Genomic DNA, 27,596 nt, shown 5'->3' with positions numbered 1-27,596 from the left:
CATCCTTGCTGTATCAAGCCCAGCCGTTCAGTCAGCATCCATGTTTTCGTTGGACCGAGTCCGTTTGAGCCGGAGATAATTGCCATAGCGTGTAGGCCAGCCTGACCCCCACTTCTCTAGCCCTCGCGCTTTCGGGCGCGCTATATGCATGATAGAAAACTGCCCCGCTACATCTCACGCGTTCAGGCTTGGGATTGGACAATTGAGTCCTACTATCAACCCGTCGGGAAGCATTTACATCTCCTCGGCAGCGGCTTAGGAAGGTGATATAAGTCATCGGGGCCCTCCATCGTTGGCTTTCCTCCTACCCTGCTTCAATCCTTGTGATTCATTGCTGTGGACCAACTGGTATCCTTCGCTCATCCATCGACACTCGTCCAACTACCACGATGAAGGTCACCACCCTTTCCGCCCTGTCCATGCTTGCTGGTGCTGAGGCTGCTGAGACGATTCTTGGAGCCTACATCTTCCACCGTCATGGTGACCGTACACCCAAAGCTCTGGCTCCAACCAATCTAACTTCTCTGGGATACGAGCAAGTCTACACTTCAGGGTCCTACTACCGCTCACGCTATCTGTCAGGTGACTCTAAGATCCGCGGCATGAACAAAGATACTGTCAAGCTCTCCCAGCTCTCGGTCACTGCGCCCGTCGATAACGTCTTGCAAAACTCGGCCATGGGCTTTTTGCAGGGCTTGTACCCTCCTGTTCAGACCGTACAGACCCTCGCCAACGGCAAGAATGTCCAGGCTCCGATGGATGGATACCAATTGATCCCAGTGAATACTGTTTCAACGGGTGCTGGTTCCGAGGATGCAGGGTGGCTGCAGGATGCCTCGAGTTGCCAGAATGCGAAGACGAGCTCTAATGCTTTCTTCGACAGCAAGGAGTACAAGGATCGCGCATCGGGCACGAAAGACTTCTACTCTTCGATTGTCCCCTCGATCAATAATGTCATCAGCGAGGATCAAGTCACCTTCAAGAACGCTTATGTCGGTATGTCTTCTCAGATCCCTCTGTCTGCACATGCACTTACACAGCGCAGTCTACGACATCATCAACGTCGCCAAGATCCACAACTCATCAATCCCCAGCTCAGACGTGCTCACCAACTCAACCCTTCTCCAACTGCGCACTCTCGCCGATGCGCATGAATGGGGCCTTGCCTACAATGCCTCAGACAGCATGCGCGCCGTCTCTGGCATGCAGCTCGCCGGCGAAGTGCTAAAGTACATGAACGACATCATCTCGTCTAAAGGCAGCAAGAAATTCGGCGTCCAGTTCGGCGCCTACGCTACCTTTCTCTCTTTCTTCGGCCTTGTCGACCTGCCCAAGACGAACACCGACTTCACCGGCGTGGTAGACTACGCGAGTTCCATGTCCTTTGAGCTCTTCACTGATTCGGATGTGTCGGGCGGGTTCCCCAGCGCGGACGATCTGCAGGTCAGGTTTCTGTTCCACAATGGCACGGCGAGTAATAGTAGCCAACCGACTGTGTACCCTCTCTTTGGCGGTACCGCGAACACGGTTTCTTTCAACGACTTTCAGAATAATTTGAATAAGTTCGCTATCAGCACTACGGAGCAGTGGTGCACCAAGTGCGGCAACTCAACGGGTTCCTGCGCCGCGTACGCCAATAACGCCAACAACGGGGCGAGCACGCAAGCGAATAGCAGTGGCAGCGGTTTGAGCCCAGCAATTGGCGGTGTCATTGGTGCTTTCGTTACGCTGGCTGTCGTGCTGGGCGCCTTGGTTGCTTTCATGCTCATCGGTGGATTTAGACTGGTGAGCAAGAAGAGGCTGGCGAGTGGTGGTGTGCAGGGCACGAACACGGAGCCAAAGGCGTAAAAGTACGATATTTACGATTTACGTTGGTTCGAGATCGAGTTATAATGCCCTACGTCGTTACTAGGCAGATGACAGAAATTTATCGGAACATATTTCGCTGTCTTGGTTTTCGGTGTAAATAAGGAATTCATTGCAATATCTCGACATTAACCAAAATAAATCTCAAGCTCAAATCAACGTACACAAGAACCACAACTCCGCACACCACACCTCAGCCCAGACTATATCAGCTAAATCTCCCCTCTCCTCACCATCCCCTCAATCTCCCCACGACTAAACACCGTCCTCTCCCCCTCCCAATCCTCATGCCAAAACCAAGCCGAACAAGCCTTGAACTGGCAAGAATAAAACGCCTGTCTGCGCCCCATGGCGTCCACCTCGTTCTTCGCAACCAGCCTGACCGGCGCCGCACACTTGCAGAACCTGTTCTTTCCCCCGTCGGAGTTGACAAGACCACGGGCATCTGCAAAGCCGTTGAACCCGTTGGACCGCTCGCATGCTTTGTTGGAGCAGCAGCGCCAGGGCCGGCCCGTGTTGATGCTTTGGGATTTGTATTGCACTGTGCGGAGGAGGTTGGGCGCGCTGCATAGGGGGCATTCTTCTGTTCGAGGTGCTTCGGCAACGGCAGCGGTGGTGGTGGTAGACCAGGTTGTAAGAGGGAAGGCGGGAGCGGGAGCAGGAGTAAGAGCAGACGTTGAAGGATGTTTGGGTGGACTAGGCTTCGTGGTGCTGAGTACCCGCTGGGGGACAGGAGGCGTGTAGGCTCGAGTTGGAGGTGACGGAGGAGAAGCAGAGGTGGTGGTGATGGTGGTGTTCACCTTCTGCAGAGCAAGACTGCTAGAGGAAGGTACACGCGTGGTCGCTGGTGGTGGACGGACATCTTCCACGCGAAAGACTTGACGAATTGGTGTTTCAACACTGTACGCTGGTGGGCTTGGTCGCTCGTAGACTGGCTTTTCTGGAGTATCTAGCGCTTTTGGTTAGCTGGACCGATTAGCAAGTAGTACGATATGCTCATTACCAGCACGAGGGTATTCCCTTCTATACGGCGATTCGTATTCGATGGTCCCGAAACAGCAGAAAAGTCTCCTAAAACCCATGATGGTCGTTGTTGTCGTTGTAGCTATTCTATTTTTCAAGGTGAGATTAACACTTCAAAACGCTACTATAGTGTACTATTCATCCGCAGAAGCAAGAGACGGCTATATAACTACCCAGAACCCACCCGAAGAGGGGCTGAAGATGGGCCTATAAAGAGCATGGCGCGCAAGGCTGAGACGAAGCCACAAAGCCTCCTGTAACGCAATGACCTATGGCGCGAGCAGGTAAGCGAGTATGCGCTTGGCAATACTTAACCACAGCGTCTACGTTTGCAGAACCGAGGGCGTGAAGAAAGGATCCGAAAGATTATATTTATCTGCTAGTCATGAGTAGGCGTAGGCGCTTTGGAAATCCTCTTATGTATAGGTCGGTAGGTGAAGAAAAGTGAAGAGGATATTGCCGCCCACTCGCCCATTTCGGAGGCCAGGACACGAGAATGCAGCCTATTGTTCAGTGGTCAGTGTTCGAAAATAGATGACGGTTTTTTATAGATTGCCTAGAGAAAGAGCAGTCGACGAGTGTGACTTTGAGAACTGTCAGAAGTAGTTCTTGAAAGAGAGCAGGGTCACTTGGTGGAGGTGCCCAGACTAAGATTTCCCAAAGGGCGAGTTTATCACCTCTAGTATCAGCAAATAGCTTTTGTTGCAATGGCCCCCAAAATACTTCAATTCTCCGTATGATATCTTGTCTACCTTAGCAGTCTCAAGCTCCCGCGCCAAGACTGTCGTGGCCAGATCAACCACAGGTCTCTGATAACTATTGCATTTTTTTTTTGCCTAAGAATGCTCGGTATTTTGGAAGTTCGCAAGGGTTGGGTCCTGTAAGAGACGCATCTTCCGTCGTTCGTTGTCTGAACGAAATGCACTTCGCCAATCACTGGTCCCATTCGACTTCTCTTTCTCTTCGTTCTTGAAATCAACTATGCGTATTTCTCTATTAGCACAGACAGTGCGGTCCGTGTTGTATTAGGACGCATGCACACAGAGGTTTGGGAGTCGATGAATATACACGTTCACAACCGTCATCTCATAGTTGGACCTTAAGACGTCCCTCTCACGTGATGGTATCCAGGCACCACTCATGTCGCTGTGGAGTCACGAACTGGTTGTGGGTCAATAGAAGACGTGCCTGAACCTCTCGAGGTCGCGCCTTCCTGTTCGGATTAGCGGGACTACACAGCCTCAATCGGCAAAATCTAAGATTTCACCCAATGAGAACTGCTCCACACGGCTCCACAAAAAGGTTAGGCGTCCAGCGTCCGAATCCCAAGGATGGCGCTCACCTTTTCTCTTCCTGCGATACGACCTCCTCTTCGCGCGATTCTGTTGCTGCCATATCTGGCGCGGTGCACGCCCGAGCTTGTACTCCTACCATCACTAGCGACTCTAGCGATCCCTTTCGCGCTCCACACATCGCTCGCTTGAATCGAAGCCGGAATGCGAAAAGGACATGACGGAGGATCGCAAATATGAGACTGGGTTGACCACAGCATCCGAAGAGTCACTGCCACCGCCGGCATACTCAAGAACCTGGGGGAACGACAGTGTGAAGAGTGAAGGCAAGAGAGGGAGTTGGAGGTCGAGCTGGACATGGAAGCCTAAATGGACCTGGAGCTTGCAACATGGCTCGAGTTCGATCTACCGGACCGCACAGAAGAAGGTGAAGCCTATGCTCCTAAATCTACGCGATATACGAGTTTCGAAGAAACAATGTATCGCCCTCTTCCTAGTCATTAGCTGCAGTGTCGTGCCCTTCATACTTCTCGGCTACTACACGCCACCGAATGACTCTGATCCTGGCATCATGCCTTTTATGGGCATCTTCCAAGGCAAAGTCATTGGTTGTGGGGATACCCTCCACGGCACACCTCAGAATGCAAAGGTCTCGGGTATCGAAAATCTTTTCGTGCTTGACAAAACGTTCGGAAGTTTGACATTCTCCCAAGTCAAGATGATTGATGTTGTGTGGGATGTACTTCTTGGAAGAGGCGTTCAAATACTAGCATGGTGGGTTGGATACGTTGTTTTCTCGGATGCTCTCCTTCGTGCAATCGAGCGTCATCCGGCATCTTTCCGAATCTTTCAGCGCATCGCGCTCGAAGGACCGAGTTGGCTTTCTGTCTGGACGTTGATGCAAGAAGTATGGGTAGCAAAGAGCAGGCGCACAAAGGCGTTGTTCTTATACATGTTCTTGTCAACGTGCTACATCCTTTCCGTGCCATTGCTTCTTTCTGCCATGACCGGATACGATAGCACAACGATCGCCTGGGTGAGTCTGGGCGATGATAACAACATTGTTCCTGCATCAAGACTGGATCAATCTTGGATCATCTGGGGCACCAGGAACGAGACATGGGAGCGAAATGTTTGCAAGCCGACGAGCCTAATGTGGGACCTGCAATCTTTCTCATCCGACCATTTGCGGTACTGTAAGTTACTCAATGCTACATGTCCACAAGAAAGCCCCCCTAACGTACGCAGGCAGCTGTCAACTTCGGAACGGATCGCTAGTCGCACCAATCCCCCCGAACAGATATTATTATTATCCTTATCCGATGATTCCTGACTGTAACTATAACTACCCGGGCAACATGGAGACTTACAAATCACATGATTCTAGTTTGGGAAAAGACATTACCAAAAACTGTAAGCATACTCCTTCCGATCAATCAACCTACTTACTGATGTCTATGTAGGCAACGCCACATTTGACGTCACAATAAATGACAAAACCTACGACGGTACAAATCTGAACGCTACTCAGGGCTACTGTTACAACTCCGTTGGCTACGATTCCATGGCTTTGTACGATAAATCACGCTGTTTGCCCGACACAGCAAACCCTTCCTACCAATGGGGTTTCTCCACCATGATGTCTGCCTTTTTCATCTTCCTTCAGATGGCTTGGTGTTTGACCATGTACGCTGTGTGGCAGGATGCACAGTTCAATTCCACATTGGTCAAGAGCGGGTACCAGATGACCATACTGCGGGCTACATTCGCCATGGCGAAGGCGGCAAAGCGGAAAACGGGGCTAGGAGAGAGACAGCTAGTCCGGGCAAACACAAAAGAGATAGAGCAAGAACTGTATGGAGGCAAACAGCACAAAGGGACGACAGTCGACTATGGGCTTTTTATTGATGACATTGAACACGGCCGGGATGATAGCGAGGTGGTACGACGTGTCGTGCGACCTAAAGATGAGCCCGATTAACCAAAGTCACGGAGCTATACAAAACAGGAAAACGAAATCGCTGATTCATTAGGAGACATGAGTCTAGACAACAGGTCTACACACGTCTGGCCACTTGATGGGGAAGGTCTATCCCATACCCTGAGCCAGCATGCCTTCACAAAGCTTTTCATGAGCTATGTCGTCCAATGGGGAAGGAGAGCGCGAAGGAAGCAAGACAAATCAGCGCTCTGAGGAAAGAGTATGAGGGATCACCACCAACGAAGCTTGCTGCTCGAAAACAGGGTATATCGCTATGTGGATGGTAGCAGGATGACCACAGGCTGTTAGAGCGCAACTACACCTTATATCAATCTACGTGATTGGTATGACACCAGCATTGCCTATATATAAATCAAGAATTTATGATAGGCCTAAATCTTCATTTTCTTTGAGTCTTGCGAAGCCTATCAGCACATGCCTTCATCGCTCAAAAATTATTTTGCGCGCGTGGTGATGGTGAAGAGGCATATCAGGAGACGAAAGAAATTGATTCAGGAGAATGATGCAGTCAGCAAGTTAGGAATGACCTGTTGATCAGTAGCAGGCGGTTAAATCCACAGTGGAATCGTGCATCTCCTCATGCTCCGCCAGCACATAGCTTGACCAAATTCTACAAAGAACTAAACTTTATTCGTAGGTAGATAGATACCTCCAGCACAGTGTAGGGCACCACTGCTGTGCCACAAAGCATCTTCGTACATTTCCTCTCAGATCTGTGATCAAGTCCTCACTCAGTCTCTCCTCGAGTCTTCAGGTGAGAGTGAGCCTCTAACCCACCATACCACTCTCTGCAAGTGCCAAACAGGCCTTCACCACCGCTACTCATCGCGCCCTCTCACTTCCTCGCAGCACCCGCTCAGACACACTAGAGACGCATAAATATCGCACCCACCATCCCCTCTGGTAACCTTCTCTTGCTCACTCTCGCACCCTCTTCGCCTCTTGACGCTCAAGCAACGCTTCCCACCACAACAGCAAACAATAACATCAACATCCGACATGGCTCCTAAGAAAGCTGCTGCGACCAATGGCGAAGCTGGTGAAGCCGGTGGCGTGAGTGTTTCTGCCAGTTTGTGCATGTGTCTGTTCGAGTGGTGACTGACGTTTTGTGTAGAAATTCACCTGGGAGGGTCCGAATGACAACAAGGTATTCCAATGTTAGGAGAGAGTGAGAACGCATTGTACTGAAATGGAACATAGCTCTTGCTGTTGACTCAAGGCCGCTACGTCAAACCTGACGAGTACGACCAGCTGTCCAAGGCGTTTTCAGGTATGTCAGTCAGAGCCAATGCTCTTCTTTCGCATAGCTATATGCATTTCTCGTCGCCGTGTGCATTTACTTCCGTCACGTTCCACCACTTCCCATCTTACACTACCACTCTTTTCATTCGGCAGCATCCTGTACTTTGACTTACTGACACTATCATCCAGGCACCACCATCGGTTCCATCCGCAACCGCATCTCGGCGCTCCGCGTCAAGCAGCGTGACCTCTACGAGACACTGGGCTGGGACGTCCCCGAGGGCGGTGCCGGCCACTCAGCCAAAAAGACCAAGGGCGGCAAGCGCAGCATTGACGACGACAGTGGTGAGCCTCAGACGCCTACCAAGAAGTCGCGTGCGACCAAGGCCAAGAAGACTCCAAAGAAGGGAGGTAGCGACGGCGAGAGTGGCGGAGAGAAAGGTCTCGTGGTCAAGGAGGAGGAGGTTGAGCCTGATGAGGTCTGAGAAGGGGTATGGTGTGCGTATTGGAGGTTTGGCGCAAGATTTCTGAGATAGTGCTGAGGGATGACGGGGTACTTTATCAGAACGGGTATGCGGGTTGGCACGCACGACGAAGTATCCGCAATGTTCGCTTGCATGACTAACGCATGAAGCGGCATTGCGCGGCCGGGCAAACGATAGCCTGGCGAGATAATATACACATCACACGATAGTTGTTCCTTGGTTTGTGAGCATCTTAAAATCTAATGTGATACCCTCTAACGAGATGCGCTATATGTTATTAGCATAGTTACGACGAGTCAATCTGGATAAATCAGGGAGTCACAATCTTTTTGGTCAATGTATCGCAGTGATCAAGGTTTTTGGGCTTAGCCCAAGTATGATCGATGCAAACACAGTCCGGAGGTATCTGTTGTAAACGCCGCACGCCATGTCCTCCGTCCAGCTCTTGTTTCAGCGCCGTGAAATGCTTCGAACATGTGGAAAATCAAAACTGCCCCTAGTACCCTTTCTTTAGCACTATTTGTCACCCTTCTTCTTCCGCAGCGTCTGACCTGCGCCCTCAAAATGTTTCGACTCCTTCTGCTCACCCTCCTCCTCTTTGCCCTTGACTGGCTTGATCCCGTATCCGAAGAAGAGCTTGCCAGGAGCTAACCTGAGCGGTTGCGGACCGTTGGTGCGTCGTATAGTTGGTGGTGGATTTGTGGACTGTCCAGCCACGGGCGTAGAAGCTTGTGGAGTTGGAGCCTTGCTGCCTTTCTTGGAAAGCTTGTGGCCTGTGGTGAAGAAGTTTGAGGAAGTGGCTTTGGCTCCGGCAGCGGCAGTTGTTGATGAGGGAGCAATAGCGGCGTAGTTGATCGCTTGAGCCATGGTGCCGTGTGAATGCAATGTGCCCCCTTTTCCAGCCATGACGCCCTTCCCACTTCGCGGAGTGCTTGTCCCGCTTGTCTTCTGTGGTTCTTGATAGTCTACAGGCGGTGCGAAGTCGACTGACAGATCCGTTTCTAGCGTGCAAATGGCTTTGCTGGCATGTTCTGGCTTTGTCTCCAGTACAGCTATGCTGTATACATTATCGTTGTATGCAAAGGTGAAGATATCGCCGGTCGTAAGGCACGAGAAGTTTCGGAATGCGTTCTCGAGGACTGCCTTGGGATCTGAGATCTCTAGGAAGGCAGGGTCTTGGGGTTGGAGCTTGATGAAGGTTCCGAGTGGAAGATCGGTCGACTTGACTTGTAGAAGGTCACCAGGCTCGAGCAAGAGCGTCTCCATCAACTGTGAGATTTCTTAGCATACTATCGTATCACCCGGATATAGCGACGTACCCAATACGGCAGATAGATCTTGCCCTCCTCCGCTATAAACTCCAGCACACCAGCATGTGTCTTCTTATGGCCCTGCTTTCCATTGATGAGCTCGAAAAGCATGGGATATGTGATATGTAGCCTTGTAAGCTTGTCGAGAGCGCTTGGAGGAAGGAACACCTTGCCGCCGTGGTTCGCCTCTTCGCGCTCTGGGCCGGGGAGCATGGCAATGGGGTAGCAGCGAAAGTACTCGTCGAAGCGTCTGGGGGCGCCGCCGCGCCGTAGAGATTGGTACATGGCCATCGGGTCGTCTTCGTTGTAGAAATTAGGGTTGAACTGGTGGTGGTGAGTTCAGATGTACGGAAAGTGTGGGGTCGCTCTTACCATGTTGGCGGAGGGTCCTTGGACAGGAGAAGGCGTGGGCCTGATGGTGAGGGCTAAAGACCAAGGAAAGAGTCAATAGCAAGAGAAGACCGCGAAGAAGCCTATGAATGTAGAAGGTTGATTACTGAGAAGGCAAATGACGGACGGAGGGTGCTAGGTAACGCTACGGGATACTGGTCGAACCGTGTGTGCACTCCGCCGCGGTTGTTTGGGCGGCCCAAGCTCCAAAGCTCTCCGATCTCGTGCAGACGTCACTGCCTGTTCCTCCCTCCCAGACACTAAGTTCTGCGTTGTCTTGAATCGAACCCAACGCACCGTATATTATTTAGTCATGGCAAGCTCTAGTGGCACCTACAACCCCGCGCGTCCCAAGCGCGCTGGCGAGCAATTCACTCGAACCCACGACCTGGATAGCAATGAACCTTCTGCAAAAAAACCTCGCTTCGACCCAAGAAACCCCTCCACCCTCGCCCCAGATGCCGAAGACGAAGAAGACCCCGTGTTAGAAGCAGATGTAATTGGAAAAGGCGCGGGAATCAAGCGCAATGCAGTCAACATCGACGGCTACGACTCTGATAGCTCCACAGAAAACTTCAACGCACGCGCGGAGGCTCGAAATCAGAAAGACAAGCCTGCGAAAGATGATGAAGACGACGAAGATATGTTTGCAACCGAAGACAAGGACGATGATGAGACCGAGGAATCACAAAGGGATCAGACGAAGAAGAAGAAAAAGCTGCGGTTCTTGGACATGGACGAGATCGAAGGCCAGGAAGACAACAGCAAGTCTGGAGGCCATGTTGCGGTCGACTTCACCAAGGACCCGAAGAGCAGGACGGAGGAAGTGGAAAGCAGCAGTGAGGATAGTGGCGATGAGGACCGCGACCGAGTAGATTCAGACATGGACGAGGAGCTAGGAGCAGGCAGCAAGAAAAAGCATGCTCCCAAGCTAGATGCTTTCAACATGAGTGCCGAGCAAGAAGAAGGCCGATTTGACGAGGCCGGCAACTTTGTACGCAAAGCATACGATCCAGAAGCCGCCCAAGATTCGTGGTTAGAGGGCATCTCTAAGAAGGATATGAAGAAGGCGAAGGAAGCACAAGACATGCGGGACGCTGAGCAGAAGGCCCGAGAGCGGGCAGAAGATTCGATCATTACGAGTGATGTCATGTCGACACTCATTAGTCACTTGGACGTTGGTGAGACGCCTATGGAGGCCCTTGTACGATATGGCAAGGCAGCACCTAAAAAGCAAACCAAGACGTGGTCCAAGAAGAAGAAAAGTCAGCATATGGAAGTGGATGAAGACCCATTGCGCGAAGCTGCAGCGACTAGGGCGAAAGAAGCTATTGACTCGATTACCGAATGCGCAAGTCGGCTCTCGGATCGAGGGGTAGATGATATCTACGAACTTCCTCGGGAAGTGGTAATGCGGCAGTACAAGCGCGAAACGGGAGAAGATTGGAAGAATCCGAATGCTGGACCTGTACAATGGGAGTTCCATTGGCTTACTGCCCCAGAAGGAGACACCAATGGGCCGTATGATAAAGCGACAATGCAAGCGTGGGAGGAAGCGGGACAGTTCGCAGCAGGCGCTGAATTCCGTCGGGTTGGGGACACGGAGTGGTCACGACTGCTGGACTTTGACGATTGAATGACATGCCGTGGAGGGTATTATTAGCACGCTCAACTTGAACTTTCTGCCGCCTGCTGCACGAGACGTCAATGCAAGCTGGCATGATGAGCAGCGGACGCATGCAGGCCGACTTGATTCTACAGAGCTATTGGAGTGGCCGCCATCACATGACTGCACCTGCAATGCGGCTAAGCGATCCTACGACGACTGCTGCTGTGCCTCAGCCAGTCGGAAAGATGAGAAAAGCGGGAAGCCGTCGCGATGGCTCGTAGCGGCTGCCATGGTAGGCCGTCGCGGCCTAGTCTCGTTGTTTGAAAGGCAGCGCTGTTGGCTCTGTATGCCGTGCAACCATGCCGTCGTTCGCCGTGTCTGCTTTTGTGCGATGATGCAGGTGTTGAGATTCGACCTGTAAGAGTTGCTACGAGAGATTTGAGGGGCGAGCAAGGGGCTATGCTAAGTGGGAGAAATGATGATCACGCTCGCCAATGTAATCAGTCCAGCCTCACGCCTCACTTTTGACAGTGAATGCTTCTGACCTGCAGTGAGGAGCAAATGATGGGTTGAGATGACCAGTGGCGAAGCGGTTTGGCAGCTGATGTTATTCCGCTGAACACCGGGCACTGTCTCGTGCGCTGACGCAAGCCATCGTACTGAAACCCCGCCCACATGCGACATGATTGTTATGTACCCTGGAAGTCTGCAGTATAGTTTGGAGGAGGAGGATTGATTACTTGTTATATCATTATATCAAACGACGCTTCACTCGGAATCAGGGAAACTGGCGAGCAGCATGGCACGTTGGTTAGCAGGGAGCTAACGCTACGGCCCGCCCACTTCCAGAAGCATATGGTGGTGTGGCGCTTGGGATTAGGCCCTTCTCCCCCCTCGCAAACTCCACCAAAACATCCGTGAGCCATGTTGCGGGTAGGCTTGGAATGTGCTTCTATCTATGCCGTTAAGAGTATCGGCATGGCGACCAGGTACCGGGTCACGGATGGGCAGAGCGTTGTGTTAGCCAAGTAGTGGACTGGGATCATGAGTAGTAAGGCTGTTGGTATATTCCACGAGAGGCTTCCAATGCACACACCAAGTACCTTTGGGTAATGGTAGTCTATCGTATCGCCGCCCGGGGCTTTTATTGGAGGAGATGCACAAGAGCCAATGAAGCGTGCTTTTGCTTTTCCATCCATCCATCCATCACTCCAGACTCTCTGACTGACTGATGACTTTGAATGCCCCTCGTTTCTCTGCCGCGCTGCTCCCCTCTCTTCCCTCCACCCCCCCTCTGTCCTAGATTGAAACCCTCGTCTGCGTGTGACTCAACCCGCATCGTCGCGCTGACTCCCGGCTGGCTACGCGTGCCAGAGGCAAATATCTCCAGGGGGGCCTTCTGTTGGCTTCGTGCAGCCGTCTCCCCGCTAGTCGTGTGGCCCTCGGCGGCACATTTTTCAGCACTGCACACCTCACGTCCCTTTCTTCCCTCTCGTCCCGATTCCCCAAGACTGCCTTGTTCGACTCGCACGCAGAAATACCAACAGGCCCCTTTGCGCCGCCGACGCGTAGGCGACATTGGAACCCTCTGACGTCTCTGCTAGCCCCGACCCACCCGTGGTGCGGCTCATTACCCAGTCCCAGTGTCGAAAGGAGAAAGGCCCACAACCCTGCTCTCCTAGCCCAACATCGCCAGCCAACCTCGACACGCCCATCAGCGCTGCTCAAGCTTCATCTTCCCCCTTTTCCACCCCCCTCCCACGCGACTTGGGTTCATTTGCGCCGTTTTTCTTCCCTCATCTTACCCTCCGGCGAGCTTGGATCCTCTGCCTCGCCAAGCCTGGCATCAAATGTACTAAACCACCAACCCTGCCCTCTGCCCTAATTTTCCCTTCGCTCGCTGCAGCTCAATCCTCACCACACCACACACCATGTACTCTGCCTACGACCAGTCCACGTCACGGTCCCCAGGCTCCCATCGCAACCAGCCCCAGAATACCACGCTGCACCGCATGCCCTCGCGGCAGTTCGACGCCTACGCTCCCCTGCCCCAGGCCAACATGTACCCTCAAGACGAGCACGCCCGCGGCTACGAACAACAACAGCAACAGCAGCAACAACAACAGCAGCCTCGCAACTACGAGCGCCTCAATCAGACCATGCACGCAGGCGGCTACGGCTATGACATGGGCGCCCCTGCTGCTTGGAATACCAATGCGTTCTCGCAAAACGGTCTGGGTTCGCTTGGGGGTGGTGCTGCCGCTGCTCGCATGAAATCACAGCAGCGGGGAGGCCGCAGCGCACTGCCTTCGGTAAGGAGCTCGACACCCAACCCATCCCATCACCATAATACTGACGCAAACTGCTCTAGGGATGGATGGACCCGTCTCCTCAAGGCCTGCCTAGCTTTGCTCTTCCCAGTCTGAGCAGCGGCAACCTAAACTCGATGCAGAACTCGAGCTATGGCCACGACGTGGACGAAGAGCTTATCCCCACCGCCATCGTCATCAAGAACATTCCCTTCGCAGTCAAGAAGGAGCAACTCGTGCAGCTCATGACAGACCTCCGTCTGCCTTTGCCCTATGCCTTCAACTACCACTTTGACAACGGTGTATTCCGGGGGCTGGCTTTTGCAAACTTCACCACGGCCGAGGAGACAGCCGCTGTCATCGAGTCGATGAATCATTTCGAGCTCAACGGCAGAAAGCTCCGCGTCGAATACAAGAAAATGTTGCCGCTTGCAGAACGCGAGCGGATCGAGCGTGAGAAGCGTGAGCGTCGCGGACAGCTCGAGGAACAGCATCGACCACTGGGAGGCAACCTTCAGTCTCAGCCTTCCTTCGGCTCGCTTGCTTCTCACATACCCGCCTCATCCCCCTCGCCTGTATCTGCCATGCGTGGTGGTCCCACCCCAACTGTTGGTAAGTCACCGCGTGGTGTAGCTCTTTTCTGGGTTTCCTTGCTGACCAATGTCCAGATGTCGATCTCAACGACCCTCAAGTTCTACAATTCTACTCTCAGCTGTTGCTCTTCAAAGAGGTACCTGAGAGGGATAGCATGACCTTCCCCTCCACCTTGGCACCCCTCCAGCGTCGCACCGTCCATACCCTGGCTCATCAGCTAGGTCTTGCTCACGTCTCCAAGGGCACGGGTGAGCAGCGACAGGTGCACATATTCAAGGTGCACGACAACAATCAGGGTCTCAGTCCGCCTATGCCGCAGATGCCCACAAATCACATGGAGCAGCCCCGCCGTAACCTCAACCGCGCCGCTACCACTGATTTCAGCGACGTTCGTGCTGAAGGAGGATTCTATAATCCCTTTGGCCGACAACCTTCAGGCCTATTGGGATTCCCTGATTCACCGGGCGGCTTGAATGCAGTGCCAAATCTTCGCGGTGCCAAGTCGTATGCGGATCTTCGATCTTACACGCCCTCGCCCGCGCCATCCACCGCCAGCCATCCTGTGGGTCGTCCCGGTGGCATCTCTCTCGAGGGCCTTGGTTTCAGCGGCACCTCCACCAATCCAAACGGCACCCCTACAACCGGTTCCATGACGCAACGCGACGAAGGCTTGCTCGAGAGGGAAATGGGACGCATGCAACTCAACTCTAGCTTTGGCCAGAATAGCAGCCCACGTGCGTTACGACAGATGACTTCGTGGGATGCCCCCGGCCCAATTGGAGGCCACCGGACTTTTAGTAATGCTTATGATGACCGCCCGTCGCGACAACCTCGCGGGCCGCTCCCAGAACGAGGGCAAGGCTTTGGCCGCCCGCGACAGAACGGACATCAGAATCGCGGCAGCGACGAGCTGTCGTCTCAGTCCAACGTTGAGATCCTAGTAGGACAGTGAGCTCTCAATAACGAAATGAATCCGTCGCACGTATCACCACTCTTTCAACGAACGTGCGATGGCACCCTTGAAACGAACGATGACGACGCTTACGGCCTTTAAGTGTAGCTTGGCCCTGAATACTGGATTGACTTTACGATGCATACGAAGAATGATGCTACGACGGTAGAGACTACATCCACATGGAGCCCGCGCTCCCGATCACCGCATTTTGAATTTGGTTACCGAAAAAAGCATTTATGAACATATGGGACATGTGTTGTTTCTCGTTATATTTGGTTCGAGATGATACTATACCGTTTTACTTGGACAATGTTGCATGCGTTTGGACACCGTCGGTTTTCTTTCGTTCTTCTCTTTTTGCCGATGTGTATTTTGGTGCCAGCGATCCTGCGTTTCAGTACGGCAATGGAAGGCGAGGAATTCCCCTGCTTGCGCTACTTTGGCCGAAGCCGTGCTTTGGTTATTATTTTGTCCGAACAGTAGTGATCCGTTCCATTCAGCGTGGACTTTTGATCGCCTCGATTCACGCTCGCTAATAATCTGACCGCGTACTGGTCTCCTACGCCTGCGAACAAGCCTTCACTCCCGACTCCGATCTTACTCTCGACAACGAGTATAATGGCAACATAGCTCCCAAGCACCGCATTCATTGGCCTTCCACCAAGTACGATGTTGCGGAAATGTGGCGCTTACCATCGACCACTCTCCCTACGAGACTTCCAAAAGATGTCCGCAGTATATTCGAATCAGACCCCACTCTACGCTTGATATCACTTTACGCCAGTCATCATTCTGTTCACATCAGTACTTTTCCGCCGAGATAGTTTTGCGTCTTCACCGCAGTCTGTCTACAACAAGAGCTACTCCGGCGATTTAATACCACCGTACATGGGATCTTTTACTGCTATCGATTTATTGCGAGTTCTTGTTCTATTTTTGACATTGCATTTTGAATACTTGTCGGAATGGTTGAGATGGGAAATGGTTGGATGGGCTATCAGGCTTGTTTCTTTTCAGTATGTATTGTAATATGCGCTTAATACATGAGGTACCGGATGGGTATTCTTTCTGTTAAACTGGCTCGCTACTATTCGTGCTTGACAGTGATGTCTACCAAACGCTAATCGCTCCTGTTTCCGCCATCTGCTGGACGACTTGATGTGTTTAGAGTTCTTACCACCTCAGCAAATGGCAGCTACGGTTTATGAAGTAAGGCTGACCACGAGTCATGGCGGCCCGCGCTTACTACGCTAAGCGACGGCAAAACAGTGACGCCGGCGGGTGCGGTGAACTCATCGCTCGAGCATCCATGCAGAGCGTCGCTGTGCTGCAATCCCACCCACTCGACGCCCTTCCATTCTGCCGAAGAACCCTCTTGATGCTCCGCGCGCAAATATCGAATCTGACGTCTCTATCACTTTCCCGATTGGCCATTCCCGTTGCTGCCGCTTCGCCCAAAAACTTTCGACTGCACCCACGATCTGCCGCCCTTCTCCTCCCTGCCGCCGCCTTCCAGCAACGCCTTTAAGCCGTACATATTTCCGCTATTTGACTCCCTCTTTCGATCCTTTGTGCGAGTCAACGGGTGTTTGGAAACAATCAGCGCGCCGGTTTTACCGAAACTACGACAACAAGACAACAAATTTGAGGAGAGGCCTACATAATTGGGACAGATTGGACCGTTCAGGGACTATTCCCTACATGTCATAGCCTGCCTGCAGTATCTATCTGCTCCTTCCTAGGACCTGCAACTGAAGAAGCAGTTGCGAGGCTGAGACGGTCACGAGAGAGGGCGCAGCACCTTTTTTCTACCTGGGCTTTGGATACGTGCAACGCGAAGGAACCCACTGAAACATATCTAGGTCAATTCAACAATACGCACGCTTAGCACATATGTCGACCCGCAAGCGGCGCGCCCCGGGCGCGTCACCCCAAGCCCCATCTCAGACGTACCAGCAGGATATCCCTACACCGAACGACGCATACATGAACTGGAACGACCCCGCAATGAGCACGGACTTGAGCGGCTTCGACGACCCATCGCTGTACGATACATATGGTGCGGGCATGACAGCAGCAGGAGGAGGAGGAGGGCACAACCGAGTAGTGTCGCTAGAAGATGGCGCGGCAGATATGAACATGGGACAACAACTAGTACGGCGGAACCCGAATCAGCAACTCGCGCCTGCGCCGCGCCGTAATCAGTGGGATGGATACCCTAGTCCGTCACCGCAATGGGAGGCTGTGGACGATATTGAGGAACTGGAACAGAAGGCTGCGGTTGCCAAGAAAGACGCACAATTGAAACGGAAGCAGATTCCGCCTTTTGTCCAGAAGTTGAGCAGGTAAGCGGACAAGTATGCTATCCCTGTTGTTGTAACTCGCTAACGCATCTCCAGTTTCCTCGATAACAACAAGAACGAGAATCTCATTCGCTGGTCAGACGACGGTAATTCCTTCATAGTGCTGGACGAGGACGAGTTTGCCCGGACACTGATTCCCGAGCTTTTCAAACACAACAACTATGCATCGTTTGTGCGACAGTTGAATATGTACGGCTTCCACAAGAAGGTTGGTTTGTCGGACAACTCCATGAAGGCGAGTGAGACCAAGGCGAAAGCACCCAGCGAATATTTCAACAAATATTTCAAGCGCGGTCGACCGGAGTTATTATGGCTGATACAAAAACCGAAGAACCCCACCGCTGGCCCCAAGCGGAAGCGAGAAGATGAGGGCAAAGGCGACAGTGACGATGAACGCAAGTACGTGCAAGATACTGGCGGTGGAGGCTACGTTGAAGAGTTGGCTGTGAGAGGAAACGAGCAGATGGCCATGATCCCGCGATCGGAGTACAACAGCCTGCGCGTCGAAGTACGGGAACTACAGCAGCAGCAGAAACTAATATCGAATGTGTTGACTCAGATCAAGCGACAGAACGAAGAGCTGTATTCACGCGCAACTTCATTTCAAGCGCTGCACGACCGCCATGAGAATTCGATCAACGCGATTCTTACCTTCTTGGCTACCTTCTACAATCGGAGTCTTGAGGGTAACGCGAATGGCATGAATCTTGCTGATATGTTTCCCGCGGCACGGCAGCAACCTCACGGAAACGTCGTGGATGTGGATGACTTCCCACCACCAGAGCCCAACAAGTCACCGATGCTCCAGAGGAGTAAGCGACCTCTCGCCATCCTTCCAGCTCCACCGACTACCCAACAAGACTTGCTCTCGCCGATGGTTACTGGCCGGGCCACGACCATGAGTCCTACTACTAGGCCCATCCCAAGCCCCATCACACGACCTGGGAGCAGGCAATCTGCATTCAAGCCTTCGATACCACCACGGCAGCAGTCCGCCTATCCCGTTTCGCAAGGGAAAGACGATTTATCCTCTCTACCGCTCAAGGTTGAATCACCGTCGACCCTAAGCCCACTTCCAGAGAACGATGCGATCATGTCCGCCATCCAGAATGCCAACGCCAACGCAGGTCAAACCAGCCAAGCACCGCAGTTTGACTATGCAGCCGCATTGTCAAATTACCAGACACAGGACGGCAATGTGCCGCTGACCGCGCAACAACGTAACGATGCGCTATCAGTCATCGCAAACAACATCTCCGCTCAAAACACCAACAACGCTCTCACGAACCCCGACCCTCCGGAGATGAGCAACTTGATCAACGACCTCGTCCAATACCAAGCGACACAACAACAGCTTGAACTGCTACAGAAAATGTCGGATCAGCAGAATGCGCGTGTCCAGAGAATCCAGGAGCGCATTCAACCGCTCAGTCCGAGCGGTCAGATCCCTGGAATGGAGGATACGTCGTACTTTGGAAATACCGGAATAGGTGAACCAGGGCAGTATGACCTTGACTTCGACGCTCTCGTACAGGACCAAGACTATTTCCCCAATAACAATAATAACAACGTCACGACACAAGCCAACGGAAACAATAATGTAGCGAATGGCCTACCAGATTTCAACTTCGACACTCCATCAGCGGGGTTTGACGGTACGAGCGCTGACGCGTTCAACTTCAACCCAGGTGTGGGCGAAGATGATAGCCATCTACATGTTGCTGTTGACGATGGGGTAACAGAGAACAGGATCGAGAGCCTAGGATCGAGCAATGCCACGTCTCCAGCCGCAACAGTGGAGGAAGTCGAGGACGAGACAAGGCGGCGACGCAGCCCGAAGCGGAGGAAGAAGTGAAGTCCCACGGAGCTTGAAGCACAACCGAGTAAAAAAAAGCAGGGCTGCCTGATAACTAATATTGTAGATTGGACAACCGATGACGAAAGTTGGTATTAGGGGCATAGGGATGTAGGCAGGCCCGCGGCGACATAGATACCTCATGCGTGCAACATACATAGTCTCAGCACATAACGAAGTCATGAAAGCGACTGCGAGAGCGCAAACCCCAACGGGGGCTAGGAGGAGTTTTCGGTCTTCTGACTTTACTTTTAATATATTAGGTATTGAAAGGCCAGACGGACAAAAATGTTACATAGATACCCGCTTTAATCAAAATGCTTTTCATCCACATCGTGGTCCATGGGCCGTGCTTGTGTGGGTGCTTGAACATGACTTGACTGATAAGTTCCGTCTTAGCAGATGTATCCTTTTTCACTATATCTCGAACGATTCGATCTAGTCCATTTATCTTTTCTAACAACACTATACACACAAACACGAGCGAATCCGCGAAGCACATGCAGGTGGTATACATCGCTTCGCTCAGCGGGCTTTCCCTTCTAACACACTTTCACAATTATATACTCCATCTATCTACATACGCATACTCTCCGCAATAATCTTATACTCCTTCTTCTTCTTCTGCCACTTTGCCCCTCCAAATTTAACCTTCGCGACGCCGATCCATTTAGACAAGCCAGGGAAAAGGTACCGCTCGCTGACATACGCCAGAGCAAAGTTACCGAGGCCAAGAGCCATGATGAAGACCTTGAAGGACACGTCCATGTAAGTCAGTTCCATCCAGTCCATGACCCATTGCGCGGGGTCGAAGAGCATATATGCCGAGATAGCCAGTGTGAAGAAGATGGTCGTGATGAAGGGGAGGTTGCGGGACATGGGTTCGCGGTAGGGTTTCCCTACCGAGAGCACGACGGCGGATAATATGTACTGGAAACAGGACACCAGGAAGAGCGCGGTGTTCTGCGAGTTGAGGCTGTTGGAGTGGTCTTTATCCACGACAGGCGGCATGTACCAATCCTGCTTCTGCACGAAATGGAAGGCGATGAATTGAACGAGGATGCAGAAGACCATCTGGCCCAGCAGCGGCGTCAGCACCTTTCTTGACACGAGGTTCGCAGTGGGGCGTTTGCGGCTGAGGATTGGATAGGCGCCGGACCAGCCCATGAAGATGGCGATAGGGAGAATAAGTAGGAGGTCGATGAAGAGGAACTGGAAGTCTCCGAGGTTACTCGCGCTGGCGTAGAGGAACGATACAGAGCAAAACTGGATAGCGCTGTACAAGCTCATGTACTTGAAGCAGCTGAAACTCGTCACCAGCGCCGCCCTGCCTTCTTTGATAACCTGCGGCACACAGCTGATATCAAAGTTGCGACTCGTGAATGGCGCCGCTACCGAGGCTTCCGCTTCAGATAGCGATATACCAACATCGGCAGCCTTCAGCGCACCGCAGTCATTTGCGCCGTCGCCACAGAAACCGACACAGTAGTCGATGGACTGCAGTTTCTCGACAAGCTCGTGTTTCTCGTCGGGTGACATGCGTGCGAAGACCTGCCCACACACAAGCATTTCGCGCAGTACGGATTCAGATGCGAAGTCGACAACCCAGCGGAAGACATCTCCACTGACAGCTAGACTGTAATTCCTCAGATTCGAAATGTCGTATGGAAGGGACACGTCGGCTTCTGGCGGTGGCGGGAGAGGTTTGAGTGTATTTTCGTCGAGTTTGAAAACGGGGTCATCAACAGATTCCCAGCTAAGTTTTGATAGTGCAGTGCGGCAGTCGCCCTCAACGAAGTGCGGGACGAAACAATGTGCTGTTTTGTTGATGAGGCCGCACTCGCGAGCGACACTAATAGCGGTGAGGATGTTATCACCGGTGCACATTGTCTTGCGGATGTTCGCGCGTTCCAGCTCCTCGATGACGGGTGCGGTGCTAGGTTTGAGCTTGTTTTCGAATATGATGAAACCCACGAAGTCGAGCTGGCTTTCAGCTTCCTCGCGCTTCATCTTCTGGACCTTGAGCCAGTTGAGCTTGGCGATTGTCTTGGTGGCGCAAGCGATAACACGGAAACCACGGTGGGTGTAGAAAGCCAGGAGCTCCTCGTAATCGGTAGGAAAACTCTCTGCTCGGCAGATCTCTTTCATGACCTCCGGCGCGCCCTTGACATATACTTGTCCACTTTTTGAGCCGAATTGCCGTACAATGACACTGGCTCTCCGTAGCTGTGATACGAACTCAAAAGCCTTCAGCACACCGAGCTCGACTGGCTTTCTATTGGGGTCGTCTTCGTGATCGTCGACATCGTACTCTCGTCCCGGCGGTGGCCGAGCAACAGAAGGCGAAAGCTTTTGCTCGGGATCGTCGTCGCCCGGATTGCCAGACTTCTGCTCTCCTTCTTCGTAGCTCCAGCCAGTAAAGTCAAACATCTTGACGTCGAGAGGATCGCCCAACAGTTCCTCGTCGATCTTGCGCAATGAGTGACAGGTCGCCATGGTGTATAGGATAGTCTTATGGGCTAGATACTCTACGGTCGGGTCACGATCATGTTGTGATCCAGGGAGGATGTCGTATGGGTCTGCGAGGAGCTCGCTGAATCGGTTCCTGGGTCGCTCTACTACGCGCACACCCAACACATCAAGACCTTCTTCTGTAAGTGTTCCGGTCTTGTCGAAACAAACAACATCAAGTTTGCCGCCTACGTTCACTCGCTGCGGGCTGATGCAAAAGATCTGTTTCTGCTTTAAGCGAGATAGAGCGAAGCTGGTTCCGATGGTGAGGGTGGCCGGTAGTGCAGGAGGTACTACGATCGTAATCAAATCGAGCGCTCGCACAACGATCAGATGCCATTCGAGACCGAGGTGGACGAAATTGATGAATGACGCGACGAAGCCAATCATAGCAATTATTGCCATAACGGAGATGTATCGGAAAGAGTCACGGTAGAACTTGAAGCCGGAAGGCTTGGGGAAGAGCATTGACCGTACTAGCGCACCCTTTGTCGTGTTGAAGCCGGTACGGACAACCATTGCTAGGGCAGCAGCTTCATCGTCGACGTGATCCTCGTGCGGTCTCCGAGCGCGGATGATTTTAGTTCCAGAGAACAACATATGGCGCGCGATTTCTGGATGTACAGCGGAGGCACTAAGGTCGAGCATGTCGAGCGATGCATTTGAAACAGGGAGCTTAGAAACTGGGATGGACTCGCCGGTCAGCATACTCTCATTGACGATGCAGTCTCCAGAAAGTAGCAGGCTGTCGCAAGGGAACTGATTAAGTGCAGGATCCGTGACTTCGTAGACATCTCCTGGCACAAGCTCTGCTGAGTCCACGTGAGTCCAAAAGCCGCTACGCAACACTCGAACCTCGCATTCGAACTTCGAGACCTCGCGTAATCGCTTCATGGAGGTTTTTGTCTCAATCAGAGTGGTGATGATACTGACAGCTGAGATGATGAAGATGGCGCATGCGTAGTAATAATACTCGTCCAGGGACCAGAGGAGAAGACTGGCGATCTGGAAAACGTAGAATGGATGGAAGACCTCGTCCACCAGGAGTTGACCAATTGTTTTCTCGGCGATATCGATCAAATTCTTTCCAAATACAAGCTCGCGGTAGTCTCGTTCATCGTTATCGAGGCCTTCGCGGAGAGTGGACACTTCGGTCCAAGCAGGGTCCTTCCAGGTGTTCGCGAGTACGAACTTGTCCTTGATGGGGTGATAGACGAAGCGGATATAGCGGTAATCTAGGCAGCGTAGCTCTTGAATTAGTGGATCTTCGTCCTCATCCCATTCTCCATGTCGTCCCTTCTCATCATCGCCAAATACCGTGGATAATGACCGTCCGTAAGTCTGCCGGCTCACATCTTGTACAGCGAACTCTCCCCATTGGTTTTCGATTACGATCCAGTCGCACTCTTTGATTGGTGTATTCCTACCGACCAGTTTTACCCTCCATCGAGGTAACCACCGGAAGAGGAGCCAGCCGATGCCTAAAGTAGCAATGCAAAGCAGCGCGTATACAGCATAGCCAATGGGTGACGTTGTGAAGCCAGCGATGACGATAGTCAAGTCTTCGGTCATGATGTAGATCTTCTGGTTTGACCTGCGCCCTCTCCAGTCTGCGCCTGAGCCTGTACTCCCTGTCGAAGAATGCCGCCGCAGCAAGGGCCTGTCAACTGATTTTCTGCTACCACTTGACTTTCTCCGCGATGGCGTCGGCGACGTCGACTCTGAAGACAGGCCCGCCTCAAGGTCTTCCAGCTCTGCGACGGTATATCCACCGTATTCACTCTCTCCGTCTTCTGCGATAGCGTGGTCCTCAAGACCGTCTTGCGAGTCCTGGTCTTCATCATAGTATGCGAAGCTCGTCAAACTCGCACTCGAGTCTGCTCTCTGCCGGCGGCGGTGGGAGAAGGCGGATACGCTCGTGGGTATGCTCTCGGACATGGGACCGGAGAAGACCTGGATTGTGGGCGTCAGCTGCTGTCCAGGCTCCCTACGGGGAGGCCGCGTGCGCGAGGAGGAAGGGAAAAGAGGCATGGGGCCGAGTTCGAATACCTCATCGTGCGCCATCTCGACATCTTCCATGAAGCTTGCCCTACGCGACAAGTCAGTCGTTGCGCTTCTTGGGCCTTATCTTTGGATAGCACATACTCGCTCAGGTGCGATCCGCGACGATACATGCCGCTCATCCTGCGGCGCCTCTCAGGGCTACCGTTTGCTACCATGATGCTGCCGCGAAATTGAGACGTTTAGGTCATTGTGTAATAGGAGAAGAAGGATTTCCTTTGCGCCTGCAAGCTTTTGGACAGTAGCGCGCGTGGTAGCGGGAGTGGTATGACGAAGTTATCGCGCGGATGCTGATCCGAGCTTTTCTTTTTTAGCCGCATCCCATCGCAACAGGGGTCAGATACCTGTGCCTAGTGCTCTCTTACCACTACTCCCTTGAATATGTAACCAGCGATTTCATTACTTGAAATAAAAAAAGAGCCTATTTGTATCTTTCAGAACAGCCTTTACAGGCTGGCAATAGAGTATATTAATCTTGGCCCGACTAAACACTCTTCACTCCATGCTGTCACTTTGGTGCTGTCACCGAAAGGGAGTATCGCGAACCTATACCATGGGAATAGTACACCAAGTCCATAAGCTTAAACAGGGCCCCTTCAAGAACCGCTCCGCTCTACTTCTAGAATATCGTCTTGCTGCATACCATTCTATCTTACCTCCACAACGTTGAGCGCGAGCTTAAATCGGATTAGACTGATTGTTTGGAACATGGTTGTACATAAAACTGAGAATGGGTTAAGAACCAGCATCAATGTCAAATTAGTATCAGATCACAGATCACAACCCACATAGAATATAAGTTTGGAGGTATACTACAGTGTTTAGATTAGGTTTAAGAGAAGTACTAAAAATATTGCCCCAATGACCGCTACGCCCGTGTTGAAGAAATGCCAGGAGTACATAAAATCGGAGTAGATTTTTGACGCAAATGGTCCCCATGAAAATGCAATACAAATGACTTCCTACGCCCTTTAGCTTGGAATTAGAAAGGGCAATGTACGTATTACTGACGAGACCGGCATCTCGCCATGATGCTTTTCAAGTCGTTCAGCGTCAACCACCAACGGTCTGCTCGAGACGGTGAAGATGATCGTCTTCAAGCCCAAGCATCCGTAGACTTCCTCTCGTTCTCAACTTCATGTCGCTCGCGGCGGTCCTGGTGGATCTCCCGAACCACGTGCACAACATCTTGATCCCTGACTTGGTTGGACACGGGAGCTTCGGATGCCCAAGCAAAAGCGTGTACACCAGGAGAGACGGATCCAGTGGCCGATTTATCTGTTTCGGTAAGTTCGGTGATGGAGCGACGGGAGAAAAGCGGAAGGACTGGATGGCGATGGCCCTGGCAACGAAAGACGCGCTTTAGGAACGAAGGTTCCAGCAATGACGAGCCGTGCTGAGTACCCTCCTGCTTTTGCTTCAAGAGCGTGTCCTCTGTAGTGATGTTGTGTAGGTGTGATATGGAGTTTAGCATCACGGAATTGCTACATGTGCTGTCGTCCAAAGTATCCGTAGCAGATACAATCTTCGTGCCGCTGTTAGACCAGAACATGCCTTTCGCCCTACTCGACAAATTCGATCCCCAGGTCCTTGCAGTGATGAAGCCAGAAGGCGTCGAGTTCCCGCTCTCGCGCATGACATGCAAGCTTGTGAAAATCCTGCCACATCCAAGCCTTAATAGCATCTTCTTGTACAAGTTGTGTGAGTCTGTACCGGTACCGAAGACGAAGAAGATCACATAGCCTGTCGCGACTTGGACCCATTTCTCGATGGAAACTTGGCCGAAGACAGGGACCTTCATGACAGTGTTGAATTGGGGCCCGTGGACGTGATTCCAATCGTATGGGTCCTGGATCGCCCCAAAAAGATTGCCGAGCACCCAGAAGGTGTACGGGAGGTAGACGAGGATGACAAACATGCAGATGATGAAGAGGCGGATGAAACGGGATCTCGTTGTATTGCGTGCAGCGATAAGGCGGTGGAACTCTCGGCGGTAACGATATAGTCGGTAGATGAGGAGTACTATTCCAGTATCAGCAAATGAGTCCTGAAGAGTCAGACGATGAAAGCTTACCTGCGTAGTATGCAGCCACCAACATAGTGATAGGTCCCCACATGAAACCCAGGACCATGCTGGGCCAACTTGTATGAAACGCAGAAATGCAACCAACAATTCCATACAGGAGGTAGCGAACGGGCTGCACAACATAGTACACCATGATCAATACCATGGGGTATACCCAGCACCATAGAACGTCCAGTACCCACTCCTTGATCTTGCTGTTCCGGCTGGAAGATACAGTCATATTTCGCGTGTCCATGACTTTGGCCAGTTTCCGTACGATCATAGCGGTAGAGGCTGCAAGACCCACTATGCCTCCGATCTGTATGCGGACATTGATATCACACCACACATTGCCGTCCCACCAGTCTATGAGGTTGTCGCGCGGCCAGATGAGGGGATTGATCGAGTTGAAGAAGTTGTTCATGACAATCCAGAGGATGAGTGAGCCGGCCGCAATGTTGCGCTGCGAAAAGTGCCAGATCATAGGCAGTACACAGAGTAGCCATGCTGGGAAGCCGAGAACGGGGAGAAGGACGGCTTGCGGGTAGAGAGGAGCTACTGACGCTCCCTGAGGACTTGTAACCTCGAATTTCGACCCCATGGTCGGATTGTGGAGGCAGACTGAAGATGAGAAGAATTGAGATTATGGAAGCGGCAGTGGCTGCTCTGAACGGGGTCCACGGGTTTAGCCGTCGCTTGAGATACTTGTCGATGGGGCTTGCTGCTTCTTTGTTGTAGTTATGATTCGATGATACTATCCCTAGGGTGCCGGTACAAAGTGGAATTGTAGGAAATCTGAATGGTGGAGTTTGAGATAGCGAAAGAAACAGATGGATATGAGTAACGAGGGCCAGATCTTATGGCTTCTTTGGGCCTGCGTTGCAATTGAGTATATTTTATCTCAATAGTGTCTCAAGCTTCAATACTGGTCAATAGCGACTCCTGTTTAACATGTACTGTAATGGTTGGTGAAAGCAAGTTGGGCAACTCGAGACCTTGTCAGCCAGGTCGGCTCGCCGAAGACTCTGAGCATGATACGAAACGAATGGACCGACTTATTGAGTATAATCTACCAATCAACCGTATGCGCTGATCACTCTCGTTGCGGTAGTGGTGATGTCGGTGAGACCTCGTGATACCGGATTTGGGTCTGAATAGAAAAGGCCTCGGCGAACGTCAATGTGAATAGAAAAACCAACGAATGTCTACAAGACATGTTTGTGATAGACTGAGGACGGGCAATTGTACGTTTCTTGCTATTCAAACGTGGTCCTGGGGTGCCCAAGTAGTGCTTAGGTTGCTGCGAGAGCGTTTGCCGTACAAATGGATATGGTAGAGAGCTCCAATGAGGCGAACTTGACAGCTTTACTAGCGATGTATCCAGTCAATGGAAAAAGGATTCGTATGCATAATTGTAATTCCGGTACGACCAGAGGGCAACGCGTCCGGTAGATGGTTCGAAAGTTGAGATGATAGACAGGGCAATTTTAGAGCATGGTACCGTGAATTGGCAAGACGTTGTGAGCTCGGCACGTCTAGTGAGGTTAGTTAGCAACAAGTCAAAGAATTGCCTTCGTTTGTACCATCGAAAACGACAAGGGTATGGAGTGCCCTGGCGGTCGGAAATGAGTACTGTGAGGATGCTCGGGAAGGCGTTGGGTCAA

At 52.0% G+C, this 27,596-nt stretch overlaps 10 protein-coding genes across 10 annotated transcripts; 6 read left to right on the top strand and 4 right to left on the bottom strand.

Moving 5' to 3' along the window:
• Positions 1-389: 389 nt before the first annotated feature.
• K460DRAFT_272148 (phosphoglycerate mutase-like protein) lies at positions 390-1,848 on the top strand (the record flags this gene model as incomplete). The annotated part of the gene is made up of 2 exons (XM_040927774.1): positions 390-996; positions 1,046-1,848. 2 exons carry the CDS (start codon positions 390-392, stop codon positions 1,846-1,848), a joined length of 1,410 nt encoding a protein of 469 aa, XP_040793436.1.
• A 230-nt stretch (positions 1,849-2,078) lies between these two features.
• On the bottom strand, positions 2,079-2,948 carry K460DRAFT_350872 (uncharacterized protein; the record flags this gene model as incomplete). Its single annotated transcript, XM_040931540.1, has 2 exons — positions 2,079-2,815; positions 2,870-2,948. 2 exons carry the CDS (start codon positions 2,946-2,948, stop codon positions 2,079-2,081), a joined length of 816 nt encoding a protein of 271 aa, XP_040793435.1.
• A 1,450-nt stretch (positions 2,949-4,398) lies between these two features.
• Positions 4,399-6,162, top strand: K460DRAFT_400909 (uncharacterized protein; the record flags this gene model as incomplete). Its single annotated transcript, XM_040936372.1, has 3 exons — positions 4,399-5,377; positions 5,430-5,594; positions 5,645-6,162. The coding sequence occupies 3 exons, from the start codon at positions 4,399-4,401 to the stop codon at positions 6,160-6,162; spliced, it is 1,662 nt and encodes a 553-aa protein (XP_040793434.1).
• Positions 6,163-7,182: 1,020 nt separating this feature from the next.
• Positions 7,183-7,910, top strand: K460DRAFT_350870 (uncharacterized protein; the record flags this gene model as incomplete). The annotated part of the gene is made up of 4 exons (XM_040931539.1): positions 7,183-7,236; positions 7,298-7,330; positions 7,384-7,453; positions 7,615-7,910. The coding sequence occupies 4 exons, from the start codon at positions 7,183-7,185 to the stop codon at positions 7,908-7,910; spliced, it is 453 nt and encodes a 150-aa protein (XP_040793433.1).
• Positions 7,911-8,124: 214 nt separating this feature from the next.
• K460DRAFT_328182 (UFD1-domain-containing protein) lies at positions 8,125-9,734 on the bottom strand. The gene is made up of 3 exons (XM_040930694.1): positions 9,593-9,734; positions 9,230-9,544; positions 8,125-9,179 (listed from the first exon to the last, which is right to left on the bottom strand). The coding sequence occupies exons 1-3, from the start codon at positions 9,593-9,595 to the stop codon at positions 8,427-8,429; spliced, it is 1,071 nt and encodes a 356-aa protein (XP_040793432.1). The 5' UTR covers positions 9,596-9,734; the 3' UTR covers positions 8,125-8,426.
• A 189-nt stretch (positions 9,735-9,923) lies between these two features.
• On the top strand, positions 9,924-11,246 carry K460DRAFT_350868 (uncharacterized protein; the record flags this gene model as incomplete). The annotated part of the gene is made up of 1 exon (XM_040931538.1): positions 9,924-11,246. The coding sequence occupies one exon, from the start codon at positions 9,924-9,926 to the stop codon at positions 11,244-11,246; it is 1,323 nt and encodes a 440-aa protein (XP_040793431.1).
• Positions 11,247-13,150: 1,904 nt separating this feature from the next.
• K460DRAFT_270544 (uncharacterized protein) lies at positions 13,151-15,074 on the top strand (the record flags this gene model as incomplete). Its single annotated transcript, XM_040927662.1, has 3 exons — positions 13,151-13,531; positions 13,591-14,140; positions 14,197-15,074. 3 exons carry the CDS (start codon positions 13,151-13,153, stop codon positions 15,072-15,074), a joined length of 1,809 nt encoding a protein of 602 aa, XP_040793430.1.
• A 1,896-nt stretch (positions 15,075-16,970) lies between these two features.
• On the top strand, positions 16,971-19,295 carry K460DRAFT_372994 (heat shock factor protein HSF8; the record flags this gene model as incomplete). Its single annotated transcript, XM_040934545.1, has 2 exons — positions 16,971-17,422; positions 17,477-19,295. The coding sequence occupies 2 exons, from the start codon at positions 16,971-16,973 to the stop codon at positions 19,293-19,295; spliced, it is 2,271 nt and encodes a 756-aa protein (XP_040793429.1).
• A 576-nt stretch (positions 19,296-19,871) lies between these two features.
• K460DRAFT_273536 (P-type ATPase-like protein) lies at positions 19,872-23,980 on the bottom strand (the record flags this gene model as incomplete). The annotated part of the gene is made up of 2 exons (XM_040927889.1): positions 19,872-23,895; positions 23,952-23,980. The coding sequence occupies 2 exons, from the start codon at positions 23,978-23,980 to the stop codon at positions 19,872-19,874; spliced, it is 4,053 nt and encodes a 1,350-aa protein (XP_040793428.1).
• Positions 23,981-24,963: 983 nt separating this feature from the next.
• K460DRAFT_273202 (STE3-domain-containing protein) lies at positions 24,964-26,533 on the bottom strand (the record flags this gene model as incomplete). The annotated part of the gene is made up of 2 exons (XM_040927859.1): positions 24,964-25,889; positions 25,942-26,533. The coding sequence occupies 2 exons, from the start codon at positions 26,531-26,533 to the stop codon at positions 24,964-24,966; spliced, it is 1,518 nt and encodes a 505-aa protein (XP_040793427.1).
• Between the last annotated feature and the right edge of the window lie 1,063 nt (positions 26,534-27,596).

The sequence above is a fragment of the Cucurbitaria berberidis genome, assembly GCF_010015615.1.
Source record: "Cucurbitaria berberidis CBS 394.84 unplaced genomic scaffold K460scaffold_1, whole genome shotgun sequence".
Taxonomy (NCBI): Eukaryota; Fungi; Ascomycota; class Dothideomycetes; order Pleosporales; family Cucurbitariaceae; genus Cucurbitaria; species Cucurbitaria berberidis.
The sequence above is the reverse complement of the archived record's forward strand: the minus strand, read 5'-3'. Positions and strand labels throughout refer to the sequence as shown.

Excerpts from the sequence above, each read along its gene's own strand:
- K460DRAFT_328182 (XM_040930694.1), bottom strand. Across the intron at positions 9,180-9,229 it reads AGATCTATCTGCCGTATTGG|TTGATGGAGACGCTCTTGCT; the intron begins GTACGTCGCTAT and ends GAAATCTCACAG.